General features: G+C 35.4%; 1 protein-coding gene across 5 annotated transcripts in view; it reads right to left on the bottom strand.

Annotated features, from left to right (window-relative positions):
* The window catches only part of IL1RAP (interleukin 1 receptor accessory protein), a 154,874-nt gene that overhangs the window by 12,045 nt on the left and 130,583 nt on the right, over positions 1-12,246 (bottom strand). For 4 of the 5 annotated variants that reach the window (XR_011566736.1, XR_011566744.1, XM_019958152.2 and 1 more), the window contains exons 9-10: positions 10,343-10,486; positions 8,883-9,026 (exon numbers count right to left, since the gene is read on the bottom strand). Coding sequence is in view for 3 of the 5 variants with exons in the window: in XM_019958152.2 (XP_019813711.1) it covers positions 8,883-9,026; positions 10,343-10,486 (288 nt within the window). In the remaining 2 variants the exon portion in view is untranslated. Of the gene's footprint in view, positions 1-2,860; positions 6,178-8,882; positions 9,027-10,342; positions 10,487-12,246 lie in introns of those variants that run through there. The other variant, XM_019958147.2, reaches the window with a different exon arrangement.

Raw genomic sequence — 12,246 nt, forward strand, 5'->3', positions numbered from 1 at the left:
GATTGAGCACCTATGCTTTTCAGGCCAGGAGTGAAGCACTGAGGGAGAAACTTCTCAGTCTGTGAAGACAAGCTGAAAGTTTGCAGTGAATTGGATGATGAATTTGACAGACAATGAAGGAGCTTTGCTCTCGACCATATTCTTTCTTTCCAACTGTTGAATTTAACATGAATTTGAAGGAAAACCAAAAGAGATGTGCTCAGTGTTTAAGAACTTGTGACTGGCTTTATCAAGAGCACAAAGTATTTTAGTGACTTTTTGCTTCAATCTTATCTTTTTGCTTCAATCACTTTTCTTCAAAGCCTGTTTGTGTGTGTGTGTATCTGTGTGTCTTGGTAACTCCTTTTTCTTTCCTATCTTATTCAGAATCTTATGTTTCTACCTTTCATAAAACCGAGGATGCAAGTTTAGGAAGTCTACTGTTTCTCCTGTATCATGATGAATATGATATAACCCTAAGATAACATGGATAATTTTTCAACAAAAGGAACTCGGGCACTCAAATTGCATGTGTGTAGGGAGGAGGTGTGTAACTGTGTGTATGGTTCATTTCTAAATAGTCACTTTAGGAAAATGTTTGTTCTGTCCAAAGGGGGTACCATTGTTGAAAATAAAACATTGTCTTAGACCCTCTAAAAAATTGTCTTTAAAACCTATGGGTTTTTTTTTTAATTTGTTTTTAATTTTGGTAATCCACTTGAAAGTCGAGGATTTGCCTTTTAGAGAGGGTAATGCAAAAAAAATAAAATAAATAAATATGAATGGTGGAATTCCAGACATTGAGGAATAGATTAGAAGATAGTTTTCAGATAAGAGTTGGTCTATACTTCGGCCTCTTCATATAATACTTTGAAGGAAACCGCCTCCTTTATGGCCTATATTAATATCTTCCGTGCTGTTAAATTTCATATTTGAGGATGTTAATTATAATTTTTTTAATGATGACTATTATTTGGAGGGGGCATCTTAAATTAGGTTGTTTATTCTGTTTGGCTCAAAAAAAAAGAAGAAGAAAACCTGAGGTGTGGCTATAGATTGATAAGGCCAGTTTTTTGTGTGTGGTAATAAATTGGGTTTGGAGTGACAGTTTCTGATCTAGAACTCTTCACTACTCTAGAATAATCTTGCCTATAAAAGTTACAATATCCTTGGTATTAACTTGGGAGTAGAAAGAAAACTAAAACAAAACTAGGACTGTAATTTTGTTCTTTAGCTGGATTATTGATATATGAGAGTGTATTAAACCTCTCTCTCTCTTAAAACTTGAAGCACAGATTTTAAAAAATGGGGGCATCTAATTTGAAAGACGAATCTGAATTCAAATACTGGTTTCTCCATTTATCTTAATAAAATAATCATTTATTTTAGTATCTTTAAAGTTGGAATTCATCTATCTATAAAATGCATATAATGAGAACACATTTGTAGGGTTGCTGGACAATTTATCAATACCTATAGGTCAATGTCTACTGCATGTTATGCTTCTGAATTAATCACCTTGATTAAATTATTATTATTCAATGTTTACTGAGCACAATATTAAAATAAGGTATAGACTAATATTGATTCCAAATCAACCCCTAATGGGAACTTTAGAGGATTAACTTAAACTGTGGATTCAAAGTTTTAAAATTCTGTGTATTCAGTTTAAAATAAAAGTGGATAATATACTATTGGAATATTTAGTTAGCCCATTGCTAAGAATACTTCATATCCCTTGAGTAGAAACAGAGAAATAGATAAGTTGCTGAATGCGTCTCCTGTTGTATTTCATGGTTACTTGTGTCAAAGACCTAATAACCTCAGTTGTTGTTCACTCAGTTGTGTCCAGCTCTTTGCAACACAATGGAGTATAGTCTGCCAGCCTCCTCTGTCCATGAAATTTTCCAGGCAAAAATAGGCTGGAGTAGGTTGTCATTTCCTTCTCTAGGCAATCTTCCTGACCCAGGGATTGAACCTGCATCTCTTGCATTGGCAGGAGGATTCCTTACCTCTGCATCACCTGGGTGCTTATATCTCCAAAGACAGTGATATACATTATGTTCCAACTCTGTTTTAAAGTTGTTTCTTAAATGAGTAAGGATTGCTTTTTTTGTAACTTCCATGCATTGATCCTAAGTCTACTCTTTGGAGACTAGTTTGAAACAGGGAAATTTTTTGGAGGAAAATTTTTACTAAGCAAACCAGTTAAGTTATAGAGGCCCAATAAATATTCTTGGAATAAATAAGATTTATTTAAAAAAGCAAGAAAGCTCCCTTTTACTACAGACTTAATATTAACTCAAAAGAAAATGTCTTTTCAAATATTTATCACTGATTTGTTTGAAATAGAAATGAATATCTGATTCAAATGATCACCTGTTAACTAAAGCCAAGGCATTGTTAGTTGATCTTTTTTAAGGCAACTGCTTTTGAGTTGAAAACCTATAAAAGGTAAGCTATTACTGTTAACTGTCCAAGTTTCAAGTTGAACAAAAAGAAATAGTGTGTCTCTATTTTAAAACTCTCTTCTTTCTCTCTGCCTTTCTTTATTCTCTCTTTGTCTCTATTCCTCATCTTTTCCTCCATCTCATCCTCTCCCTTTGCCTCTTTCTCTCCACATCCATTCACGTGTGCACATGCACACACAGACACACACAGATGTCTGGTATATTAGGTCAATCCATTGTGCTTAAGGAACTCTTTTACTCAGAGGTAAAGAAAATGTTGAGCTGAAGTTCCCAGTTTTTTTCAGATTTTTATCAGAAAGAGAAAACTAATGTCCCTTAAAACATTTCTTTTTCTAAGTGTATCATTCTTTTTATTCTCATTTCTTATGCCCAAACATGAAAAATACATAAAACACATGCACAAAATAAAATTCAATGGTGAAAATAAATGGTTTATTTTTAAAATAAACAAATTTACAAATCAAATGGAAAATGGAAAATACAAACATTTATGGATAAAATAAAAAAGATAGTCTTAAAATATGAAAAACCTATGGAAAGAAAATAGATAATTAACAAGTGGAGTGAAACTTTTGTTCCCCAATACAATGGAGTACTTGTTTATTAGAATACTAGGGAATCATCCAAACTACATTGCAGAAAAAATTAAATTATTTTATAGGATTATGTAATTGGACACTCTATATATCATGTCTTTTTGTTTGTTTGTTTGTTTAATTGGGTGCAGAAGGTCTTTATACCATATATCTAAAACCTTTGAGATTTCTTTTTAAACATTGGATACTTTAGTTTTTAATATTAGAGAGTGATTTCTCCTTGCTCTCCAATGTATGTTTCTCCTTCTCTCTCAAATATTCTGTACTGGGCATCTTCTGGATCATAAAACAAACAAACAAAAAAGAACTCTTGAAACAAAATTGTCTTAGGATGAGATATCATTTTGATTTGAGTTGCTTTAGATTTTTAGCATTTGAAAACGTTCAGTAGCAAATACAGTAATGTAAATAGAACAAAAGTTATCTAGAAGTTTCTAGGGGTACCAAACATCATTTAGCATAAATATGAAATCCAAAAGTGCAAAAAGATGCTGCATTGGCAAGAGAATGGCCCCTTGATAATGGGGCTGTCCCTCATCTACCTAAAGCTCATTCCTGAATTGAAATTCAAATCTTATCTGGGGTCAGTTCTCCTCTGGTCTTGTGATGAAAGGGTTAATAGAAGGAGTAATTGTGCTTTGTAATGATGAAAAGCATTAACAAAGCTAAAAACATTAGATCCAAGATGACCCCCATACCATAGTTTTATAGTCAATGATTCATGAAGCTTTTGTTTTATTTAAAATAAAAACTCCTCCATAGAAAAATGATTTCTTAAATAGACTTTAGTAATCAGAAGGACACAAATATAGGAGATAAGTTTAGAATAGTTTATCAACATTCATACTACTAAGATAAGAATTTCCTTAAATTATGAATTATTATTTTTCATAGGACACCCAGGCTCATTTATAGGTATTTTTATTTTCTTTTCCTTTCTTACTTAAAAGTCCAATAGAGATTTATCTCTCCAAGAGTTGAGCACTAAGATTAACATAATTTCTAAGTATGTGTGCTCAGAATATAGTAGATGGTCAATTAATGCTAGAGGGCAGGCTAGTGCTTAGCAGTGACCATGGAAGCTCTGTGCAAAACAGACCCCACTGCACCCAGATCAACTGTGGCAGGAGTAAGTTATTGTTACTAATTTAGGGAGGGCAGAAGTTAACAACAACTACTCTGGGAGCTGTAAATTCACAAATATTATTAATGTGCAGAAAACAGTGACATAAAAATATTACAGTAAAAAACATAATTTAAAAACTGGATAAGAGTTCCAGTACTTTGTAATATTGTGCCAATGGCTATTTAAAGTCATATGTGGATATATATACATATATGTGTGTGTAGTGTGTGTGTATATATATAAAATTCATGTATGTATGTGTGTGTATATGTAATTCATGTGTATATATGCAATATATATATATAATTTTGTGTGTATATACATATATATTTTTTAAAAATCTATATGTAACATAGATATTCACCACTCTGTAAACCCTGGACTTAGTTTTTACTTTTCCAAGTCTTAAGAACAGTAAAGTTTTACTTATACAAACTAAAACATGTTTAGTTGACAGTGACTTTTCAGTCTAACTTGTTTGAAGTGAGTGTTATTAACTTATCAGTGAATCAAATATGAAAACTACTCAGGGTCCAGTTAATACTTTTAGAGTATTAATGCTAAAAGCACTCTCAAGGTCCCTAAGTCTAACTTTAACACTTTACAACGGGGAGACAGAAACAAGTAAAGAGAAATTATTTTCCTAATATTCACATTAGCAAAGCTAAGATTAAAAGACAAATTGACAAACACCCTGTTCTGTGCTTTTCTTATAAGACAGAAAATGCCCTTGAAAGCTTTTTGCTCTTCTTTTACTCAATATTAGCACCAGTAAGAGAAGCTTCCTCTCCAATGAATCATGTGCGGAGCCACCTGCATGCTCTGAATGACTGACCCAAAATGCAGGAGGTAGGGAGATGGAGTGATGGATATGGGTCAACCTACAGATAATTGGCAGTTTACTGTAATAAAATATTATTTCATAGTTTTCAAGCTGACAAATATGATAACCAACTACCTGAGATAGAGTGCATGGGGTGGTGGGGGGAGATGACAGGACACAATGTGGGAAAGCCCTTTAAGCCAATCATAAGGAACGTTTACAGTCACCCTGCTTTATAACATCATAAATGGTGTTGGTCTTGCTGTGAGAGTGTCTAGTATAGTAGGATGAGCAAAAGAGTTAATTTTCCTTAGCAAAGATAACTTTAGGCCCTGATTGTCTTTTAAGGGATGAATAAAAAGAAAAGAAAATTATACTTGAAACTCTTAAGTATTAACAAGGTCATTACCTTGTTAACAGATGACTCATCTATAAGGGTTCTTTAAATCAATAACAAAGGCTTCCTCATAATATTAAGATTACTCCAAAAAAAAAAGAGAGAGAGTGAGAGTGAATGAATAGATATGAACAGGAACAGGAATGGAGGATGCAGAAGGGAATTTTGCATCACCAATTCTTGCAAAAAACGGAGTGACCTCAGGCACTGGCAACCAGTGGTGGCACGATCATTCTAAGCCTTGGTATTGCCTGAGGAAGCAGAACAGCTCTTCTACAGTAACCCTGAATTTATCTCTATGGGGAGGCTTCCACAGAATTTGTTTCTGTCCATGAACAACACACTGGGAATAAAGCAGGGGAATCCTTCTTTCTTGGAGTATTGCTGGATCTTTTCATCCATCATTCACTGGCTCTTTCATACATTTTTCAAGGATGAATAAGTGAGACCCTGCTCGCAACTTCTAGACCACCTGGGGCTTTTCTTCACTGGCATGGCCACCTGCAGCTGCTTCCAGAACCTGCCCTGTGGATACTTGGATTTCTCCCCTTTCCATTTAATGACCGTGAGCACCGTCTTAGCCCTCTTCAACTCTTTCACCTTCGTTTCCTTCACAGCTTTGTACTGCACTAAAATGACGTTGATGCTGCCTCGAGAGGCCATGTTTTCTAGGCCAGCCTTGAGCTCCAGGAGGGCTTGGGTTCCCTGGAGCACGTAGTTGGGGCTTAGGACAACCAGGAGGCGTCTGCTTTTCTGAATGAAGCTCAAGGTCTCATCTGTGACAACTGGGAAAGAAAACACCATGGGCATTAGCGATGGCCAAGAACTCCCTCAAAGTATGGGGCTTGAGGAGCAAGTGAAAAGAAATTAGCATAATAGTTTGAGAATTGGGGTGAAACTTTGATTAACAACATTTAATCCTTAGACCAATTGCTCTCTTCAGAAAATGTCCCTCTCTTCAGGGAGAATAGAAACTGAATGCACATATTCCAACCCTGAAGGAATTCCAAACAAGCATAAAGCCAAAATGTATTCCTATGACCTTGGTCTTCAGAAGCATCACTTGGGACATGAAGAATGTGTGGGTAGTACTGAAATCAATTTCTTCAAACTGTGTGGTATATTTTGGCCCAGCAAAATCAGGTCTTGAGCCCTTTCTCCCCAAAGATACCCAGGTATTAACTCTCTACTGCCTGTGAGTATTACAAAAATACATTATAGTGCTAAATCATAGAAATTCCCTTTTCACTAACACAGAACAGCAAGAGTAAAACACTCATTTTTTGGTAGTCCCTCTCTACTGTCAGGCACCTCCCAGACACACACTATTCTATATCACTGGAATAGGAACTTAAGAAAATCTAGCCAGTTGAATGGTATTTTGACTGGAATCACATTCTCAGCTCAGCTTTCTATTCTGCTCTGCTCTGGAGTCTAAATTAGTCCCTGAATCTTTCTCCTTAAACTCCTATCATTACTAAGAAGCCATGTGTTTCAGCAGCTGCTAGCTGATGCGTGTGCCTTCACTGGCAAGCAAATGGTTTCTTCAGGTCGAAAAAGAAGCAGCAGCAGGGGAAAATGGAAATGCTGTATAATTTTATTCTGTTGTCAAGGGTTCTGATTAGTTCCTGTCACTAAATTCTTGGGAATAATCCATCTCCTCGAGGTTGCTTATCAAGGACTGAATAATCCTTTCCCTGGGGTTCAGATGGAAGGCAACTCCAGGGAACGCACCAGTGTTGTGCAAAGCCATCTCAAGGTTTACCATACTCCCCACTCCCCCGAGCAGTCATTTTGCCCTTTAATCTTCACAGGTACAGAGGCAATGGGGAGAGAGTTGAAATTAAAATAGCATGTGCAGCCTAGAGGAAAATCTAGGAATAAGTAATTGTCCACTCCAAGCACTGTTGCTGATTGACTGTGTGTAAGCAGGGAAAGAGACCTAGAGGGAAAGAGGACTGAGTAAAAGCAGCAGGGAGAATGCAAAAGACCACAAAAATCAGTCATCAAAAGCAAAATGCAAGAGTAATTATAAAGAACTTGAATTCTTCAAAGAACTATCAATCCCTGCTGGAGTCTTACATTGTTGTTATACTGTGTATCTTCACATAACTGTTCAGACAGTAGTAAATATCAGTTGAATGACTTTTGGATGAATAATTAGATGAATAAATTATTTAAGATTTTAAGCTTCAAAATGAGTGGGATTTGTCCTTTATCTATATAGTCAAGTCAGCATTTTCTGGCAAAATTATGCTGAAAGAGATATCTCCTACAGAAGGGAAGCATGATGGACTTTCGGATGATGATTTTGGACATAAAGTGATCCCACTAATTCAAAATAAGCATAAAAATTAATGTCTATTCTTTCTCTCAAATTATCAATATAACTAAGAAATATACCAAGTGATTAATGTAAACAGGATTTAGGGGAAGAAAATAAATTAGTTTGTTGTAAAGATTAGAGATATTAATGCATTTTAACAGTACAGAGTTTAACAGTGGGTTTATGAGTGCTGTTATGCATTTACAAAAGAGACTTGAATGTAGCATCACTTTATGTGTTACTGTCTGGATCTGAAAATTAGAGGTACATTTTATTTTAAATCATTCAGCATTTCAATCTTTTTATACCTATTAGGATATACTGGCCTTTGTAAAATGTTAAACTCATTTCAAATGTGTAATTTGATATGAAGGAAGAAAAGACACAAGGAAAGAGGAGATTTGAGCAGCACTGGTTTGCGAGAAAACAAGAATGAAAAAAAGGAAGGAAAATATTCTAATTACTATCAGTAAGTAATATAATGGAGGATTCCATGCACTTTCTTCTGCACCTCACTTTTTGCAAAATCGAGTAAATCTCATCTGTATACAAATGTTTTAAACTCACTTTTTATGAAAAAATTCTAGGCAAATTAGTTAAACCTTCTAAAAATCTAAATGCGAGTAAACAAAATGTGTAAAGCTATGGCTCTTAGCAGAGCTCCAATGCACTCTGCATCTGCACTTTTCTGACATTGTTTTTAAAGCTTACTGGGGAAATATTTTAAAACCATAAACTGCACTTGAATAATCTACATCTTACAATGTAGAATTATTCCTGTTGTTGTTGTTTAGTTGCTAAGTCATGTCTGATTCTTTGTGACCCATGGACTGTACCCTGCCAAGATCCTTTATCCATGGGACTTCTCAGGTAAGAATACTGGAGTGGATTGGCATTCCTTACCTATGGCATCTTTCCAAGCCAGGGATAGAACCCACATCTCCTGTGTTTCCTGCGTTGGCAGGCCGATTCTTTACCACTGAGACATCTGGGAAGACCATATTTATTCCTAGAGAGTCTCTATCTATTACAAAATGAATTGGACATTTAAATGTCCAAAGATGTCAACATAGAACTGTGCCATGACTCTTACGTGTGACCTGAAGCTTCAGGTCTACTCTGCCTTTCAGTGTAGCATCACCTGTACCCATCTGAAATACCTACTTCCCCCAGGCAGACTGTCTCGATCAAAGATGCACAGCTTGTATCCAAATTCATTCTCCAAGACTCCACGGAGGGTCAGTAATACAAATTCTTCTTCTTCAGCATTCCTTGCATAGGATACATAAATATCATATTCCTTTCCATCTAGCAAAAATTTCATAAAAGACACAAAACACAGATCCAATATAAATTAGGAAAGTTTCTCAATAGTACTGTATTTTTTCTTAAATCAAACTTTTGGATATTAGACATTTTCATTTTTTACACATGTGAATTAGCTGACAGATTTCAGTGTGATTCCCCACCTGTGACAGGTCTCCAGGCAAAATGACTATTTTAAGGTGTAATTGCAAATTTTATCTGATGTGTCTTCTACTCTTGTCTCACTGAGTTCAGATTTTATAGTGGAGAATGAGTGAGGTTTGGCTCATTCAACTATGAACTTATGGAATCAGGAAGCAAATAGTTACTCAGTCATAGATGCTGGCAAAAATACCATGCAGAACATTTCTAATTCCTGCCCTCGTATGTCACTCACTAATATATAAGAATAATAAATTGAGCAAAACCTTGAGAAATGTCTAAATCATGTATACCTGAAAATACCTACAATTAAAATATGCTTAGATTTGATGAACCAGTTTTTCTCCCAGTTGCCTAATTATAAAAATCATCTCTTGTTAAAAATACAGGTGCCTGTCTCTTCTACAAGCCACTCAATGAGACTTTATGGGATGGGTATTAGAATTGGTAATTAAATGTTTCATTCTTGTCACCTGGCATAGAGGCACTAAAACAGTGTTTCTTAAACTATAATGTGTACACGAATCATTTTGGGATACGGTTGAAATGTAGATGCTGATTCATAATAGGGGCTAGCCTTTAGATGCTCCTTTTAGTAAGCTCCCATGTGATTCTTCTGGTACACAGATAACCTGTGAGTACAAAGTGTGGACATGCACTCTCTAGTACAATAACCACAATCCACAAGTGGCTATTAAGCACTTGAAATGTATTTGGTCTGAATGGAGCTATGCTGCAAGTGTAAAACACAATACATGCTGAACTTTGAAGATTTTTTAGTACCAAAACTAAGACTAAAATATCTCATTAACATAATATTAAATTACAAGCTAAAATGATAGTTTTTGAATATATTAGATAACATAATTATTAAAATTATTTTCACTTTTATTTTCTTTTTCCTTATGTGACCACTAGAACAATATTAAATTACATATGTGGTTCATATTGTATTTCTATTTGGATACTGCCAATCTAGACTAAATCATATATTGACCCAAGAAATCAGAATAATATGCATTAGAAAGATTTTCAATAGTAAGGGCTAAAACCAAAGTTAGTCTGATTATATCTTCCAATTAATCCAGGTTTTATCAAGCCAATATGTTTTCTTAAGATGGCAGTTGGGAGATATACATGAAATTTTCATTACTCACCTAAAATGGTTTCATCTGTTCCAAAATGAGCCCGGTAAAATAAGACCATCTCCAGCCAGTAAACATGGTAAATAACAATGAGAATCACCACCAGGAGGACTGTGGCTCCAAAGCCACATGCCAGTTCCACTGTGTACCTTGGAGCTATCATTGGAGAGACCAACAAAGAAACAAACTGATTTGTGCACGATAGTCACGGTGACCCATCGTTCTGCAAATAGCTGGTTAAACCAAGCAGCTGAGTCATGAACCTGACCTATATGTGTGAACAAGCAGAGATCACATGGTGGAGATTAAGCTCTATGTTCTAATACCAGATTGTGACCTATTTATCTTTTTGTTTCCAGAAACTGACATAGAAGGTGCTTTTAAACAATTATATGATTTGAATACACTTCGATGATAATACAAATTAAAATAGATCTTATTGGGAACAACTTAAAAGGTCATCCAATCTGACTCACAAACTGACAACTAAATCTTCTCAAAAATATTTTTGGAAAGCGTAACTCCATCCTATTTCCAGCTCTTACTAGACCAGCTGATGACACTTGTAGAACTTTAATTGTTGGAGCAGCTAACTGAGCAAAAATTTTAATGTGTTTATACCAGTCTTAGTTTCATCCTCTTGTCCAGTGCCATGCGGAAGAAATTTAATTCCTTTTTCTTTATATTTGGCAATAAGCCTCAACAATTTTATTATCATTGAACAGAAAATGAGGATATCCACCTAATGCTGAGTATGCTTGGCTCTGAAAGTATCTCTCAGGTGTACAGTTCTAGGATATACATTCTATAAGACTTCTTCCACTTTGCTTCTTTGCTTCTCCACTCTTTCTCATTCATTATTAAACTGTACATTGTTATAGTCATCTAGGAAGAGACTACGTCTTCTTTATCCATCCTATCTTGAGAACTCTGGGAACTGAATGAACATTTCTGGATATAACGTTACAGACTTCTTTTTTTTTTTTTTTTTACATTACAGACTTCTAAGTAGTGTTATTTAAAATAAGTCTAGTACTATGTGATGTTTAAAATAAGTTTGAAAGTGAAAGTCACTCAGTCGTGTCCGACTCTACTAGAGTGGGTACTCTTTTCCTTCTGCAGGGAATATTCCCAACTCAGGGATCAAACCCAGGTCTCCCACATTGCAGGCAGATTCTTTACCAGCTGAACCACAAGGAAAGCCCAACACTGGAGTGGGTAGCCTATCCTTTCTGCAGGAGATCTTCCTGACCCAGGAAATGAACCTGGGCCTCCTGCATCGCAGGTGGATTCTTTACCAACTGAGTTATCAGGGAAGCCCAAAAGTAAGTCTAGTACTATACTATGTATTTGTAACTTCATGTGGCTGCTTTATTAGCTTTACTAGTGAAACTTAAGAGTTTGAGATTGAACAAAATATTTCTGGATCTGAAACAGAAGTGGCTTAAATTATGTATTAGTTGATTTGACAATTACTTATTGACATCTACCATTTGCTAGAAGCTGTTGAGGTTATAATAGTAGATAAAACAGGAAGGGTCTCTGCCCTCTTAGGGCTAAGGTTCTAATGCAGGGAAGTAAATAAGGAAATAAATAAGACAGTTACTATTAGAGAGTGATCCATGCTATGAAAGAAGTAAACCAGGGTAATATGAGGGAGGTAATTGAGGGGAGGCATTGGGGTAGGAGAGGTATATTAGGTAGATGTGAGAAAAAGCCTTTTTAAACACCTGAACATTGTGTGTATTAAGTGTTTGCTGGGACAAGGTACAGAAAAGTGTTCTTCAACCTGGAACTGTTATCAAACCTTCCTGACTTCAAAGTTCAGAGATCTTTGCACAACACTACCATGAAGTTCAATTATTGATCATACCAGTGAAAAATCCCTTTTAAAACAGGTAGCTATTCTAAGCGGA

The sequence above is a fragment of the Bos indicus genome, chromosome 1 (genome assembly GCF_029378745.1).
Source record: "Bos indicus isolate NIAB-ARS_2022 breed Sahiwal x Tharparkar chromosome 1, NIAB-ARS_B.indTharparkar_mat_pri_1.0, whole genome shotgun sequence".
Classification (NCBI taxonomy): domain Eukaryota; kingdom Metazoa; phylum Chordata; class Mammalia; order Artiodactyla; family Bovidae; genus Bos; species Bos indicus.